Here is an 18,233-nt window from a genome sequence, read left to right as displayed (position 1 = left end):
GATTGATTGGGTCTTTGTTAGTTAATCTGTCTACAATTGAATGTGTCAGTAAACCAGTATTTGACTTAATGTGTCAGTAAATCTGCCTTAGATTGAATGTGTCTAAGTTAGTAAATCTGTCTTTGATTTTTGATTGAATTTGTCAGCAAACCTGTATTTGACTTAATGTGTCAGTAAATCTGTCTTTGTTTGATTTTGTCTTTGTTAGTAAATCTGTCCTTGATTACGTGTGTCAGTAAACCTGTCTTTGATTGAATATATGTCAGTAAACCTGTCTTTGATTGAATATGTCAGTAAACCTGTCTTTGATTGAATGTGTCAGTAAACCTGTCTTTGATTGAATGTGTCAGTAAACCTGTCTTTGATTGAATATGTCAGTAAACCTGTCTTTGATTGAATATATCAGAAAACCTGTCTTTAATTGAATGTGTCACATCAGTAAATCTGTCTTTGATTTGATTGAATGTGTCAGTAAACCTGTCTTTGATTGAATGTGTCAGTAAACCTGTCTTTGATTGAATGTGTCACGTCAGTAAATCTGTCTTTGATTTGATTGTATGTGGCAGTCTGTTTTTGAGTGAATGTCTTAGTGTGTACATCAGTAAGTCTGGTTTTGAGTGAAATTCTAAGTGTATCTGTCAGTAAGTCTGGTTTTGAGTGAATGTCTCAGAGTATCTGTCTCTCTGGTTTTTTTGTCCCCTTTAGTAAGTTTGTTTTTGAGTGAATGTCTAAGTGTATCTGTCAGTAACTCTGTTTTGGAATGAATGTCTCAGTAGTCAGTATGTCTGTTTTTGAGTGAACATGTCTGTTTTGAATTGCTGTGTTCCTTAGTCTGTTTTCGAGTTGATGTTTCAGTAATTCTTCTGTTTTGAGTATATGTGTCAGTTAGTCTGTATTTGAGTGTATTATTCAGTATACTGTTTTTGAGTTAATCTGTCAGAAAGATCCTTATTGAGTGAATCTGTTTGAAAGTCTGTTTTTGAGGGAATATGTCAGTAAGTCTGGTTTTTATTGGATCTGTCAGTAAATCTATATTTTTGAGTGAATCTGTTAGAAATTCTGATTTAGGGTGGATGTGTCAGTAAGTCTGAATTTTAGTGGATCTGTCAGTAATTAAGTCTGTACTTTTTAAACGACAGCAAAAAAATATTTTGGGATGGTATAATGGTATCATGTTGTCGTCTGCGTCGTCCTCGGCTTCCGAAGACACATTGGTTTCCAGACAATAATTTTAGTTTAAGTAAATGGATCTTTATGAATTTTTTTTAAGAATGTTCAATCTCACAAAAGGAAGGCTGGGATTAATTTGGGGATGATGGTCCCTAACGTTTAGGAATTAGGGGCCCAAAAGTGTCCAAAACAAGCATTTTTTTTCTAGTTTGAGGATAATAACTTGTGTATGAACATTTCAATTAATCTGAAATTGTACCACACTGTTAAATACCACAAGTAGAAGGTTGTGATTTATTTCAGGGGTTATGGGACCAACAGTTTAGGAATTAAGGACCAAAAAGGGGCCCAAAACCAGCATTTTTTTAGTTTCCAACTTGTCCATGTTGTCTGTAAGTGTATAAATCTGTCTAAAATTGTACCACAATGTTCCATATAACAAAAGGAAGGATGGAATTGAGTTTTGTGCTCAATGCCCCAAACATGTAGGAATTAGGGGCTATAAAAAAGGGCCAACAGAAGCATTTTCCTAGTTCCAGACAAAAACTTGTGTTTTAGTGTATGGATCTCTCTTAAATTGTACTTCAAAGAAAAGGCTGGAATTGAGTTTTTGAGTTATTGCTCCAAGGGGGGGGGGGGGGGGGGGATTTTTTGTTTACAATTTTTTAACGGGATTAATATTTATTTTTTCAAAAATTTTCAAGATGAAATCTTCATTTGCAAACTGACAGTAAAATGAGAAATAGATTTGTAAGATCTTTGACCACATTTAATTTGTGTCAGAAACCTATGTTATGTCAAAAATTTGATCACATTTCAAATTCAGACAGTATCAAGCTTGAATGTTGTGTCCATACTTGCCCAACTGTTCAGTGTTTGACCTCTGTGGTTGTATAAAGCTGCGCCCTGCGGAGCATCTGGTTACAGGATGTTTCAGTAAGTCTGTTATTCCTTGAAGCAATGTTAACCTGCAAGGTGTTGTGGAAATTAAAGGAACAACATACAGTTTCCAGAGTTTCATGTTGCATTGTCCTGACAGATGTAAAAACTTTCCTATATTGGCTTTTGTATTTATAGAAATAGACTAATAGTGGTAAGTTGTAGTTTCCTTGCCTTCCTGATATCAATGAAACATTTGCCACTGGAAAATAAGCATACACCATTGAATCAATCAACTTTAATAAGATGCCAATATTTTAATAGTGGTAAAGGTGGGGAGAATATAAGTTATAGTGGCCACGCCCATAATAGATACTGGTAGTACAAACTTTGAAAATACCTAGTACCTTCTATATTTTTTACTTCTTAATGACCTCCTGATGTTTTGATTCAGATTGACATATTCAATAAGGGTTAGCAGGTCTTCACATATAATCATGAGAAAACATGAGCAAAATAAAAAGAACTTCATGACAGCTATCTAACATGTCTAACAGTTTTAATACCTAATAAACTTGTTTTCATTGGTCCTATTAGAAAAAGCAACATTTAATTTCATAACAACATTGGCTTTTCCTTTTATAACATGTATAGGCAAACAATTGATTTTTCTTAATGAGGACACATTAAACAGTTTTAATACATATATACTTAATTTCATTGGTCATATCATTGTTCCTATTAGAAAAACTACATTTAGTTTTGAAACAACATTGCCTTTCCCTTTTATAGGCAAACAATTGATTTTTCTTGTTTGAAAGCAAACATCAAAGACTTACATTTCAAAGACAAATGATACATGTAGAATGTTTAAATGTGGAAAGATATCTTAAAAATCTAAAAACAAAAATATGTTGCAGCTGTGAAAATATATTTCTGATTAAATCAAAAGATAAATAAATTGCATTTTTTTTTTGTGTTAAACATGTTAAACATAAATTTACATGTTTCAGATCTTGATTTTGTAAAATGATGCAATACATCATGTACATAATGATATTCTTGAAACAGATGCATATTTTTCATATAGCATTCCATATGGCAACCCCACAAAATAAACTGTGTTGAAGGCTGTACTTTAACCTATAATGGTTTAATTTTTAAATTGTTATTTGGATGGAGAGTTGTCTCATTGGCACTCACACCACATCTTCCTATATCTATGTAATACATTATTGTCTTCTTTAAATGTGGTTGGGTCCCATATGAAATTCTTACCTACCTTCCAACATTTTGGAGCTAAAAAGTGTAAGAACTTATAAACCAATGCTTTTCAAATTTTGATTTGTTATGTTTGATGAAAAGATCAGGGCAGTTATTGTTCTAAATACATGTATGCAATATATAGCTAGAAAATAAACACTTTATGTCATTTTCATACAATAAGCTTTGAACAATTGAACTAATACTTTTCAAATTATACTATCATGAATTTTTGAATATATTGTTACGGATGGCAAAATCAAGGTCAAGTTCAATATCAAGGATTTTCATCTTTCATGGTTGACTGTCAAGTTTACACCTCATTTCTTGTGTACAACTGTGTTAATTTTCTTGTTGAACTTGGATGTTTTTAATCTGTTCAATGATTTTACTATACAAATCCCTTGATCTATTCAATTTATAAGATTTTTTTTTTGCAATACACATGATACATGACAGTGTAAATCGAAATCAGAAATTGAGTTAACATTGGGGATTTGTTTTCATTTCCCTTTTCACATAGGATCCACCACAGGCATGACTGGTAATAACTTCTAAGGGGCGATTAAATTTTATGCCCCATTTATAGGCATTATTTTTTCTGGTCTGTTGGTCCGTCCGTCTGTTTGTTCATCCCGCTTCAGGTTTAAGTTTTTGGTTGAGGTAGTTTTTAATAAGTTGAAGTGCTATCAACTTGAAACTTAGTACACATGTTCCCTATGATATGATCTTTCTAATTTTAATGCCAAATTAGAGATTTTTCCCCATTTCCACGGTCCACTGAACATAGAAAATAATAGTGTGGATGGGGCATCTGTGGACTGGGGACACATTCTTCTTTAAATAAAAAAGAGGGAGTCTCCCCCTTATCTTGGTGTGTTGGGTGGAGTCTCCCCCTTGTCTTGGTGTTGGGCGGAGTCTCCCCCTGTCTTGGTGTGTTGGGTGGAGTCTCCCTCTTGTCTTGGTGTGTTGGGCGGAGTCTCCCCTTGTCTTGGTGTGTTGGGCGGAGTCTCCCCCTTGTCTTGGTGTGTTGGGCGGAGTCTCCCCCTTGTCTTGGTGTGTTGGGCAGAGTCTCCCCCTTGTCTTGATGTGTTGGGCGGAGTCTCCCCTTGTCTTGGTGTGTTGGGAGGTTTGTCATGTTTGTTGACAGCTGATTTATTTGTCAACCATATTCAGAAATAAAACATTTTATAAATATTTTAAGAATGGTCTTCGGCTGTTGTCTGCTCTTTGGTTTGGGTTGTTATCTCTTTGACATATTCCCCATTTCCAATTTCATTAGAATGATTTAACATATAAGATCATCAGTCAGTTTCTTACCATTCCTCTCATGATAATCCTTTAAGAAAAGAAATCAGACAAAAAGTTCCATTCAAACTGTTGCTAGTGAAAATATATGTGAGCTATTTTATTATTTTCTATGTCCACATGATGTCAATATGTTAAATTTTTTTTTAGACATCAATAACTTTCTCAAACCTTCGTGGAATTGTAGGAAAGTTGGACAGAAGATTGTTTATGACCAAAAGACAATATCAAGGGCAAAATTTTTAAAATATTTTTTTTTATTTTAAAAAAAGTAGGTTTTTCGTATTTTACTGATAAATGGATTTAGGTATTTTACCATTTTAAAGCAATTCTTAAACTAAAGGAGAAGAAATTAGTATCCCTATGTTTCAATTTATAATATGTCCCAAAACAACCCTTTTAGAATGTATCAACTTACAAATTTATTATGTCCCCAATACAACCTTTGAAAAATATTTTTTGGAGACAATAAAGATCTTAGTTTCTGTTGGTCCTATGTCCTACAAGGAGAAATGATATTTTTATTTGAAGAATCTTTGTTTGGTGACTTTTGTTTCTAATTATAATTATGTGAAAGGTGAAGCATGTAACAGGGAACATTATATCATGTATTTAGTTCAGATTTAATTGCAATTTAAGCAAATTGTTGACCCACTCTCATTAATTCATATTTAACTCGACTGATAAAGTGCTTTTCAAATTCCTACTAAAGACCTGTAGTATTTGTTATTGTCTGCTATACTAATGTTCATTTTTGTCCACACCATACCTTAAATATGGAATTATTGAAACTACTATTCCATTCTTTTCAAGAGTGATTTTCAGAAACTATTTATGATTATTGCATAAAACTTCCACACAAGACGTGGGGCGTATCATGCGCTCATGGCGCAGCTGTTTATTATCACTTTGATTTTTAGCACTTGCCTACCCATACCACAAGAACACCTCACTATGTCTACCTTTTACTTTTATTTGCCCTATTCATATTGAATTTGGACAAAATTGCAGGTCTCCTCACAGAATAAACGTTGGAAAAAAAAGCAACCAAAAAATCTTCCTTTTCAAGGAGGAAACCCTTAATTATGAATAACATTTTAATTGTCATTTTAGAAAATTATATTTCATTAACATTCTATTTTCTTGACATATTAGCAAATAATTGATTTTTCCATTTTAAAAGCAAATATTAAACATGTTAAAGATTCAGATTTCAAAAGACGGCATACATGTAAATTTTAATGATTACTAAACAGTGAAAGCTTTCTTTTTGAACTATTGGAAAATAACAATTTGGTCCAGCTGTGAAAACATACTTTGTTAAATCAAAAGATGAAAAAATACAATTTCTATGTGTTATTCAGTGACATCTTGGAGATTTGATTTTAGAAATCCTGAAATTTTAAGTGAATTTTATGCAATGGATTGATTAAATATTTAACCATATTCATAGATAAAACATGTTTGAAATATGGAATGAAACCTGTACTTTAGTAGGAGTTATTGCCCTTCAAGATGATTTTTACCCATTTTTGCAAAACCCATAATGGAGAGAAATTGTAAATATAAAAAATGTTCGGCACAACAGACAATCTTTTGAGAGAATCTTCAAATAAGTCAGCTTTGCTGAAATTTTCCTTTTACGCCTTATAGGAGTTATTGCCCTTGAAAGATTTGTTTTTAATATCCATAATGAATAGAGAGAACTTTTAGATAACAAAGGTATTCAGCACAATAATAAATACAAATAGGTCAACATTGCAATAATTGTCAACTGATTCCTTATTGGAGTTATTGAACATGCATAACTATTTAATGTGTTTTTTTAGAAACTGAAGTAGATAAAGAACAAAAATATATAGCAAAAAGGTTCAGCAATTTAATTTCTTCAATTTTGCAACATATGTATATTCAAATTGTTATTTGTCTTAGCAGGTGTTAATTCCCTTGAAAGATAATTACACCCATATGTGTTATAAAGTACTTAATAATAAATTGAGATGGAAACAGTAAATAACAAAAGAGCTCAGTAGAATAAGATCTATAAGTTAGTAATTGGACCAAAATTATAATAGAGTTATTTTGTGGTTTTATCTTTTCCTCAGATACTATAAGTGATAGGACCTCTTTTATTTCGTGTATGAAATTACTGTAAGGTATTCCAGTCTGGCAGGGTTCCTATGACCTTGACCTAATTTTCATGGTTCATTGGTCAAGGTGTACATGTCTCTCTTTGGTTCATCTGTTGTTTATAAAAATAGGAAGATGTGAGTTACTGTGGATTCATTATATTCGTCTGATACTTATTTTCGTGGGTACAGGTGTGAGGTGAACCACTAAATTAAATGTTTGACGAATAACACATTTTCCAGAGGAATGTATTCAGACTTCTGCAAAACCATGAAATTAAAGCTCCATGAACATAGATGACTTCTATAATCAACGAAATTGGTATCTTCATAAATAATGAATCCACAGTTCTTCATTTTCATAGAATCTTGATCATATTAAAAGTATGCCTAGTTGGAGGTTCAGTTCTGCCCTGAGGTCATGGTTCAGCAACTGAGAGGTAATTAGCAATTTTGAATGTAAGTTTTAGTTTGATAAAAACTTCTTGTGAAAGATCAATGGTATTTTCTATATAGGTTCATAGCTATCAGTACATAGATAGATAGATATAAGAAGATGTGGTTTGTCTAAGTGCCAATGCAGGGGCGGATCCAGCCATTTTGAAAGGGGGGTTCCCAACCCACAACAAGGGTGGGGTTCCAACTATATGTCCCTATTCAAATGCGTTGAACGTCCAAAAAAAGGGGGGTTCCAAACCCTGGAACCCTCCCCTTGGATCCGCCACTGCAATGAGACAACTCTTCATCCAAGTCACAATTTGTAAACCATTATAGGTCAAACTATGGCCTTCAACACAGAGCCTTTTGACGACTATTTTGAGGCACTGTCATTAAAGTCATTGTACTTTCATTCTAACATCTATTCTGTATTCCAAAACAAATCTGACCCCTATATATTATGTATATTACATGTACATAAAATATTATATGTAAAACATATTATAATAAATGGCAATTAATCTGCGTCTAATTAATGTGGCCTGAAATTAAGATTGTCTCTTTCCCTATTGAATAATTCAATAGCAGTTCATACATGTAAAAAGGTTCTTAACTTCAGGTAATATTAATTACAGGATAACATGACTTATTGCCATTGATACAAGTTTACATACTTTAAAGTACATGTAATATATGAGCACGATGAAGGTCAAAAAGAATAGAATGGTTGATGTTTTATGTTTATACAAAATTTTGTAAAGATAGAAAATGATTCAGTTTGAATAGTCATTTGGATTTTTTTATAGCTTTTTATTAACACCACTTTCCTATTCTGTATTTTAACTTAATAAATTAAAAAACAAAATTAAAAAAAATATTAGAGAATAATAGGCCAAAAAATGAATTTAGTGGTACCTAAATTTAAAGAATAGAGAATAGTGGGAACATAAGTATAAATGATCAGAGAATAGTGTTGATAAACTAAACCAATATCAAACATTCCTAATGAAGCTTACAAAAGCGGATTTTTTTTTTTCTCAAAATTTAGTGTAAATGATAAATAGTTGATCTCTAAATGTGCCATTAACATGATTAAGGAAGTCATTTATAAACGATTATATGAACTTTCAGGTAAAAAGTACAGTAAAGACAGCACCTGGACTATGAAGTAACAATTGTGACATTGTGTTTATAGATATTGATTTGTTTAACAGTGTCAAATTTGATACAACTCTGTGTGAAACAGTTATATTGATTGGCTGTTGCTGCAGATGATACACAATGTAATACTCTGTGGTAATGATAGAATGGTTACTGATGGGATAAACTTCTGTTTAAACAAAAATGGATAATTATTTGTTTATTTTTCTTGTAAGTATATTTTATGCTCATTAATTGCCTGCTGTTTTTCTGATTTCTTTTTTCTGTACCTTTCAAGAGTTTTGTCACTTGCATGTTGATATTTTAAAAATGATAAGAAAAAGTTTGTTTCTAGTTTTTGGAGAAAAACAATTTGAATTGTTTGTTACACCCTCAGCTGCCACTATATGTAATGCACAAATTGAAAGAAAAAAATTGTTTTTCACTTGTCGCGGAAAAAATAGATTGTTTTTCGCCACAGGCGAAAAAAAAAGGTTGTACAGAAAAAAAATCCATAGCCCCCCCCCCCCCCCCCCCAGTGCCTAAATTACATGATCTAAAAGGGAGTTCAGATTTTATCTGATTTGTTAATTCCTGATTCAGTATTATCATGGTTATGCCCCTAAAATATCTTTAAAAGAATAATTGTTGTTTATTGTTTTTGTTGGTTTCTGGATAATAGTAATAGTCTTGATTTGTTTTACAGTTTCTGTTCAAGAGTTATGCCGCCTGTTTGGGTAGCTGACTAGTTATCAAATGTTCTACACTTTTGAGATCTTAATTTTGACATATTGTAAAACATAGAGACCTAAAGACATTAACCTTTATATGTATTTTTGCTGTTTGGTGGCTGTCATTTACCCCACATCTACTATTATATATATTAAGTTTGATTATTTGTGACATTATATACATGTAGTTATAAATGAACACTACTAAACAATTACAGATATCAATGTATAAACAAGATCATGTAGTATATATCATATTTTTAACACGTCTTAGGAATATGAGTTTAAAGGTTCTTATAGTCATGATAGTAATTATAAATCAGAATGTCAACCTAGAATGCATATGGTTATGTTACATACGTAGAAAACTCTTAGGCCAAACAAAAATCAGAATGCCAACCTGGAATAAGGATAATTATATTACACACATGGAAAATTCTTAGGCCAAACAAATGTTTTTTTTCAAATCTGTTTTGTGTTTTGTTTTTTTAGTCGTATTATTAGCAAACCTGGCTGCCAATGTTTTTCCTATCATGCTTACAGAGGATTCATTTATTTTCATAGGATCAGAAAGGTTAAATTTACCCAAAAAAAAATTCATAGATATTTAATTTCATGGTTTTACAAAAGTCTGATTACAAACGTAGATATTCTTTTTCATTTCTATGAAAATTTAAAATTTGCTGTTCACCTGTACCCATAAAACTTCACAATATGATAATAAATCCACGGTATATTTTTCAAAAGGAAATTTTTACATATCATCGATGCTATTATGACAATACAAATAAAGATGTGTCTACCTGAAGATCTTCAGTATATATACAATTACATAAAAGATTTGGACAATTAACATGCATGATATAGATCGGATGAAAAAAATGTAATTGCCAATTTTTTTGCTCCAGATATTTGAGAACCATGAATAAATTTACATATGACATATGTAAAATACAGGTTAATTTTACCCTTAGGTAAAAACAAAAAGTTTAATTAAAACATGTAATCAAGTATATAAGCACATCTGAAATTAATGATCAGTATGACACAGGAACACCTCTTGTCATAAAGGTAAATACATCCTATTTATCATACATGCTTCAACTACACAAAATAAATGACCATTTTAACAATGTTTAATTCATTTTAGAATTGAATGAAAACCAAAAGTGGAAAACAGTGGGGAACTGATGGCACACTCCATCGATACAAATTCAGGTAAGAAACAGTAGTTATTTTAAATTAGATGGACACAGACTATGATTGGAACATAGAAAACTAATTTGTATCAAATTCAGATATTCAGGTTATTATCATTCGGATATATCTTAGAACACATGGAAAACTGCATCCTTGTATATTGTTGGACACATTTAAAACTTCTGGATACATTGACTTGAAAACACATTGGTTTTTGCACTATAACTTAAGTATAAGTAAATATTAATCTATGAAATTTAAACACAAGGTTTATGACAACAAAAGAAAAGTTGGGATTGATTTTGGGAGTTTTGGTCCCAACAGTTTAAGAATTAGAGGTAAAAAAAAGGCCCAAATAAGCATTTTTCTTGGTTTTTGCACAATAACTTTAGTATAAGTAAATAAAAATCTATGAAATTTAAACACAAGGTTTATGACTATAAAAGGAAGGTTGGGATTGATTTTGGGAGTTTTGTTCCCAACAGTTTAGGAATTAGGGGCCGAAGGGTCCAAAGTTAAACTTTGTATGATTTCATAAAAAAATTGAATAATTGAGGTTCTTTGATATGCCAAATCTAACTTTGTATGTAGATTATTAATTTTTAGTCTTGTTTCAAATTGGTCTACATTAAGGTCCAAAATTAAACTTGATTTGATTTTAACAAAAATTTAATTCTTGGGATTCTTTGATTTGCTGAATCTAAACATGTTTTAAGATTTTTGCATTATGGGGCCAGTTTTCAAGTTGGTCCAAATTGTGGTCCAAAATTAAACTTTGTTGGATATGAACAAAAATTGAATCCTTGGGGATCTTTGATATGCTGAATCTAAACATTTTTTTATAGATTTTTGATATGTGGGCCTGGTTATCAAATTGGTTCACATTGAGGTCTAAAGGGTCCAAAATTTAACTTTTGTTTGATTTCATCAAAAATTGAATTCTTTGGGTTCTTTGATATGCTGAATCTAACCATGTATTTAGATTTTGGATATTGGACCAGAATAGGTAAATATTCAATTTAAAAATTTTAAGTTTTTAAGTATAAGTTCTTAGACCACATTCATTCTGTGTCAGAAACCTATGTTGTGTCAACTTTTTAATCACAATTCCAATTCAGAGCTGTATCAAGCTTGCATGTTGTGTCCATACTTGCCCCAACTGTTCAGGGTTAGAAATCTGCAGTCCTTTAAAGCTGCGCCCTGCAGAGCATCTGGTTCTAGTTTCCGACAATAACTTGTGTTTAAGTGTGTGGATCTCTCTGAAACTGTACTACAAGGTTCCATAATACAAAGGAAAGACAGGGATGGAGTGTTGGGGTGATTGCTCCAAGGGTGGGATTCACAAAGTTTTTGGGTTCCAATTTTTTTTTAATTTTTAATTTTTGAAAATTATCGAAAAGAAATCTTTAATTGCACAGTATTGCACAATAGATTTGGAAGATCTTGACATTTTTTATGTGTCAGAAACCTATATAATGTCAAAAATTAGATCACAATCCAAATTCAGACAGTATCAAGCTTTAATATTGTGTCCATATTTGACCCAACTGTTCAGGGTTCAACCTCTGTGGTCGTATCAGGCTGTGCTAGCGAAGCATTTTTTTAAATTTCAACTTAATTACATTTGTTGCTTTATTTTTTTGCTCAGTTAACAAAATATTTTTTGTATGAAAACAGGTACAATTCTGGTTACATATTAACTTTTATATGTTAGAATGTAAATGGATTTCAAACATGTTAACCTATTAAAGTCAAATATTCATCCTGCCCTTTGAAACCTCATTGTTATTTATATACCTAACTAATAAAACTTTTTTTTTAATACTTAAAGGTTGATATTCATCACCTTATTAAAGTAAAAAAACACCCAATAGAAAATGTAAAGTAAAGTAAATAAATCACATTATTAATTGTATAATTTGTTTATGTAGACATTAATGACAGGGCAGTACACATTGTAACATTTGTTGTGACATAGTTCATGTAATTAATATTTGTAAAAAAATATGCATATATTCTAAAAGTAGCACTAGGAAATAATAAAATACTTCATAAATACAATAACACCCATTTTATACATTGGAACCTTGCATCATGTGCATTGACAGATTGAGGGGGGGGGTCGGATTAATGCATTTTTAGGCAGTTAAGCTGCCTTATGCGAGCACCCTGGCTTTGTGTTCTTCCCTAAAAATGCTGAAATATGTGCCATTGTTATTATCTAGCTGGATATTATGTTATTTATCACTTATTGGACAGTTTATTCATACTTTTAGTTCTGGTTTATAAAAAATATTACCAGAAAAACCTTAAATGATCGTCGATTTTCCCAAAAGTTTTGAAGTTGCACATAGGAAGTAGAGCACATTAAGAATCCTTATGTAGTTTATTATCCCCTGAGCTTTTGGCTAATATGTCAAAGAACAAATGTATTTGATATTTAATCGCCGAAAATCTCTAAAGACAAGTAGTTAGATTTCCCAAATGGCAGAAGTTGTAGGAATATTGTTTGTCATCAATACGTAGTCAACTATGTCAGTAGTCTGAAAATAAGTTCAACTATTCACGCTGTTGGCGGCCATTTTGAATTCGAAGATGAAATTTTCGTATCTTTTCAATTTGGACGCAGGGTTTCAGATAAGCGGTTGTCCGAGATCTGCGACCTCCCACTTTTGCAGTCGGACTTTCTACTTGGTTACTAACTACGCCCGACGGACCTTGAAAGAAAATAAAAAAATAACTGCAAATATTTTTACCAAAGTCTCCTAATAGATCGATCTCAACTTATTTTCATCATTATTTTTCATGACAGAGATGTTCATTTTGTTCAACCGCTAGCTTTAGACAGAAAATCGCCGACAAATAATGTGTAAATTCGACTAAAATCGTATCTGATTGACAAAAACAACATTGTGAACACAAAAAAATGGCTGCCGTGAAGACAAATATCGGATCTGATTCCGGAAGCGGATAAGGGAAATTCCGGGTTTGGCTGTCAACTACAAAAAAAACAGACATGTGACAAAATACATCTATGCATAGTAACTGAATATAAACACTAGAATTGAAATGCAAAAGAAAAATGTTAAAGAAAGAAACAGCAGAAAATATTTCATACAGACAATCAAAATGATACTTTTTGACAAATTTTAATGTCAAAATCCAATACAATGTGACAGCTGGGAACAGTATACCTAACAATATACATGTTCCTGGTGACAGTTTAAATTTTCTTTATCAGTGATAAATGTTAGTAATGCATGTTAGATGCTTTTAAAGTTAAACATATTACTGCAATTTCAAGAGGTATTTTTTTCTTCTCAATTTTGATGGGTCAGTTAAAATAGCTGGAAGTTTCTTATATAAAAAAGAAGATGTTTGTATGATTGCCATTGAGACAACTGTCCTCAAGAGACCAAAATGACACAGACATTAACAACCACAGGTCATCGTTCTGCCTTCAATAATGAGCAAAGCTTTTTACCGCATAGTCAGCCATAAAAGGCCCCGATAATACAATGTAAAACAATTCAAACAAGAAAACTTACGGCCTTATTTATATAAAAAAATTATCTAAAAACAAATATGTAACACATAAACAAACAACAACCACTGAATTACAGGCTTCAGAATTGGGACAGGCACAACTAGTGCAACTATATTATATGACACCTCAATGTAAGCAAATCATATGATATATAGGTGGAGTCCATTGGGCCACTCTACCCCTTCTGTTTGATAACTTTGAAACTTATGAGATCCCCACCCCTCGACCATATAAATTCATGTATGAGACTAAATAACTAATCAAATGAAATATAGGGGAAGTCCCTCGGGTCACCCCACCCCTCATGTTTAGGAACTTAGAAACAGTCGAGATCCCAACCCCTTAACCATATTTATTCATGTATGGAACAATATATATAATAAAATGAAACATGGGGGAGTCCCTGGGGGTCACCCCACCCCTCCTGTTTGAGAACTTGGTGAAGGTTGAAATCCCTACCCCTAAACCATAAAACTTCATGTTTTGGACAATATAACAAATCAAATGAAATATGTAGGGGGAGTCCCTGGGGGTCACCCCACCCCTCCTATTTGAAAACTTGAAAATGGATCGAGATCCCCACCCTAAATCATATATATTCATATAAAGGACAATATAACAAATCATATGAAATATAGGTGAAGTTTGTGGGGTCACGCTTCCCCTACTGTTTGAGAATTTGAAAACGTTCGAGATCCCCAATCTTAAACCATATATATTCATATAAAAAAAGAAGATGTGGTATGATTGCCAAGGAGACAACTACCCACAAAAGACCAAAATGACACAAACCTTTACAACTATAGGTCACCAGTCCATACGGCCTTCAACAATGAGCAAAGCCCATACTGCATAGATCAGCTGTAAAAGGCCCCGATAAGACAATGTAAAACAATTCAAACGAGAAAACTAACGGCCTTATTTATGTAAAAAAAATTAAAGAAAAATAAATATGTAACACATAAACAAACGACAACCACTGAATAACAGGCTCCTGACTTGGGACAGGCACATACATTAATAATGTTAAACATGTTAGCGGAATCCCAACCCTCCCTCTAACCTTGGACATTGGTATAATAGTACAACATAAGAACGAACTATAAAAATCAGTTGAAAAAGGCTCAACTCATCAGATAGACAAAATATACAAGTGGACATGGCCGGGTACTTATACATCCCGTCACAAAAAGACACAATGAACATGTATGGGACAATACTAGTATTACAAATCAAAAGAATTATAAGGGGGTCCCTAGGGTCACTGTACACCCTCAAGTTTGAGAACTTGGTAATGATCAAGATCCCCACCCCTTAACCATATATATTCATGTATGGGACAATATAACAAATCATATGAAATATAGGTGGTATTTGCGACCATCAAATCCCGAATTGATGCCGTTGGAGCTTAAAATACAATATTGTTATCTCCATTTTAATGAAACTGATAGAAAACAACGTTTAAACATGTTATTAAAATCTGTCATATGCCGTCTGCACTTGCGCATATGGTCCATAGCATCAATTGTCAATTGATGCCATGTAAAAAGGTGACGTTATCCAATCAAAATGAACGTTACAAACGTTGTTGCATTAGAATGTTTAATGTTTGTTCTTTTAAATCTTTAAAAAAAGTTGAAGCAACATTGCCACAGTTTTCATAATTATGTTTGCCTTGGTTTTTTGGTTAACTGCCTACAGTGCTTACAGCGCTTTGATTTTGAATGGGAGCATGTAGATGGAACACCCCCCTCTCCCCCCCCCCCCCCCCCCCCCCCCCCCTTTTTGAAATGGCTGGATCCACCCCTGCCTTGTGTCATGTAAGTTTACATTACGATGATTATAAAAAGAAAAAAGTTTGGATAAAGTAAAGGGTAAAATGCAGGGATATCTTTTTTTTCTTGAAAATCATGATAGGTAAAGATTTGACTGTAGAAAGCCTTAAATTGGGAACTAATAAACAATTAGACTGACATTAGACTCAGACTTCTTTTGAACTGAATTTTAATGTATGTATTGTTATGCGTTTACTTTTGAGCATTGGCTAGAGGTATAGAGGGAGGGTTGTTATCTCATAAACATGTTTAACCTCGCCACATTTGTTTGCCTGTCCCAAGTCAGGAGCCTCTGGGCTTTGTTTGTCTTGTATTGTTTTAACTTTTAGTTTCTTGTATACAATTAAAAGTATGGCGTTCATTATCACTGAACTACTGAGTGCAGGAATTTTTCGCTGCATTGAAGACTTGTTGGTGACCTTCTGCTGTTGTCAGCTATATTGTGGGGTTGTCTCTTTGACACATTCCCCATTTCCATTCTCAATATTATAATGTATAAATTAATCATGTTAATTTTTATTTAAGTCTGTTGTAAGTTAAACTAATCATGCTAATACATAAGATTGTTCTCTCAATCAAATATTTTTTAGCTCACCTGGCCCGAAGGGCCAAGTGAGCTTTTCTCATCACTTGGCGTCCTGCGTCCGTCGTCGTCCGTCGGCGTCCGTCGTCCTGCGTCCGTCGTCGTTAACTTTTACAAAAATCTTCTCCTCTGAAACTGCTGGGCCAAATTAATCCAAACTTGGCCATAATCATCATTGGGGTATCTAGTTAAAAAATTGTGTGGCGTGACCCCGCCAACCAACCAAGATGGCCGCCACTGCTAAAAATAGAACATAGGGGTAAAATGCAGTTTTTGGCTTATAACTCAAAAACCAAAGCATTTAGAGCAAATCTGACGTGGGTAAAAATGTTCATCAGGTCAAGATCTAACTGCCCTGAAATTTTCAGATGAATCGGACAACCTGTTGTTGGGTTGCTGCCCCTGAATTGGTAGTTTTAGGGAAATTTTGCTGTTTTTTGTTATTATCTTGAATATTATTATAGATAGAGATAAACTGTAAACAGCAATAATGTTCAGCAAAGTAAGATCTACAAATAAGTCAACATAACCAAAATGGTCAGTTGACCACTTTAGGAGTTATTGTCCTTTATAGTCAATTTTTAACCATTTTTCGTAAATCTTGGTAATCTTTTACAAAAATCTTCTCCTCTGAAACTACCAGGCCAAATTTAAACAAACTTGGCCGCAATCATCATGGGGGTATCTAGTTTAAAAATTGTGTGGCGTGACCCGGACAACCAACAAAGATGGCCGCCATGGCTAAAAATAGAACATAGGGGTAAAATGCAGTTTTTTGCTTATAACTCAAAAACCAAAGCATTTAGAGCAAATCTAACAGGGAGTAAAATTGTTAATCAGGTCAAGATCTATTTGCCATGAAATTTTCAGATGGATTGGACAAATTGCTGTTAGGTTGCTGCCCCTGAATTAGTCATTTTAAGGAAATTTTGCCATTTTATACGACCGCAAATTTTGAAAAAATTTTCGTCGTATATTGCTATCACGTTGTCGTCGTCGTCGTCGTCGTCGTCGTCCGAATACTTTTAGTTTTTGCACTCTAACTTTAGTAAAAGTGAATAGAAATCTATGAAATTTTAACACAAGGTTTATGACCACAAAAGGAAGGTTGGTATTGATTTTGGGAGTTTTGGTCCAAACATTTTAGGAATTAGGGGCCAAAAAGGGCCCAAATAAGCATTTTATTGGTTTTCGCGCTATAACTTTAGTTTAAGTTTATAGAAATCTATGAAATGTTGACAAAAGGTTTATGACCACAAAAGAAAGGTTGGGATTGATTTTGGGAGTTTTGGTTTCAACAGTTTAGGAATTAGGGGCCAAAAAAGGGCCCAAATAAGCATTGTTCTTGGTTTTCGCACAATAATAGTCCAGTCAATCTAAGATTTAACCTCAAACTAATTGCAACAGAAAATGTTTTAGTTCTAGTCTATAGCATTATGCCCTTTATATACACAGAAAAAAGTCCCATAAAATCTAACTTGTGGAAAACTCAAAATCAACATTTTTAATTTCCTATGGAAATTAACATTGGAAGGGGAGATAACTCTTACAAAAATGAGTCTTTTTTTGTCAGATTTTGGTTGTTTTTCATAAAATTTATATATAGTAAGATACTTTGAAGGGGGTTGTAAGTTTGTATTTGACTAAATGATATAATCTTCTACTCATTAAATGTACAAAACTGAAGAGTTATGGGTAGTTTAATTTTTTTCATGCATTTTCCATTTAAGAAATTGCAAATTTAAAGCTTTGTGACCATTTTGAAAAAATAATGTGAAAATTTGGTATTGTTTATATCTGCATATTATATTGTTTCAGCAACTTACCTATCTAAAGAAACTTTAAACCACAAAAACAAGAATACATGCTTAATTATTTTGATTAAATTTGCGGTTCTTTACCTTGACATGTTGAAAAACTCAATAAATGGTGAACTATTGAAGTACGAAATTTAGATTATAGCTTGATAAAAGATTTGAAAACACCTAAAGAGTTGTTTGTTATACT

At 32.7% G+C, this 18,233-nt stretch overlaps 1 protein-coding gene across 2 annotated transcripts in view; it reads left to right on the top strand.

Moving 5' to 3' along the window:
* LOC134681128 (protein-tyrosine sulfotransferase 2-like) overlaps positions 1 to 18,233 on the top strand; it is a 31,755-nt gene that overhangs the window by 1,025 nt on the left and 12,497 nt on the right. The window contains exons 2-3 of one of the 2 annotated variants that reach the window (XM_063540574.1): positions 8,319 to 8,558; positions 10,209 to 10,276. In XM_063540574.1, coding sequence (XP_063396644.1) covers positions 10,215 to 10,276 — 62 coding nt within the window. In that variant the 5' untranslated portion in view covers positions 8,319 to 8,558; positions 10,209 to 10,214. The remainder of the gene's footprint in view (positions 1 to 8,318; positions 8,559 to 10,208; positions 10,277 to 18,233) is intronic. The other variant, XM_063540576.1, reaches the window with a different exon arrangement.

The sequence above is a fragment of the Mytilus trossulus genome, chromosome 8, assembly GCF_036588685.1.
Source record: "Mytilus trossulus isolate FHL-02 chromosome 8, PNRI_Mtr1.1.1.hap1, whole genome shotgun sequence".
Classification (NCBI taxonomy): domain Eukaryota; kingdom Metazoa; phylum Mollusca; class Bivalvia; order Mytilida; family Mytilidae; genus Mytilus; species Mytilus trossulus.
The sequence above is the reverse complement of the archived record's forward strand: the minus strand, read 5'-3'. Positions and strand labels throughout refer to the sequence as shown.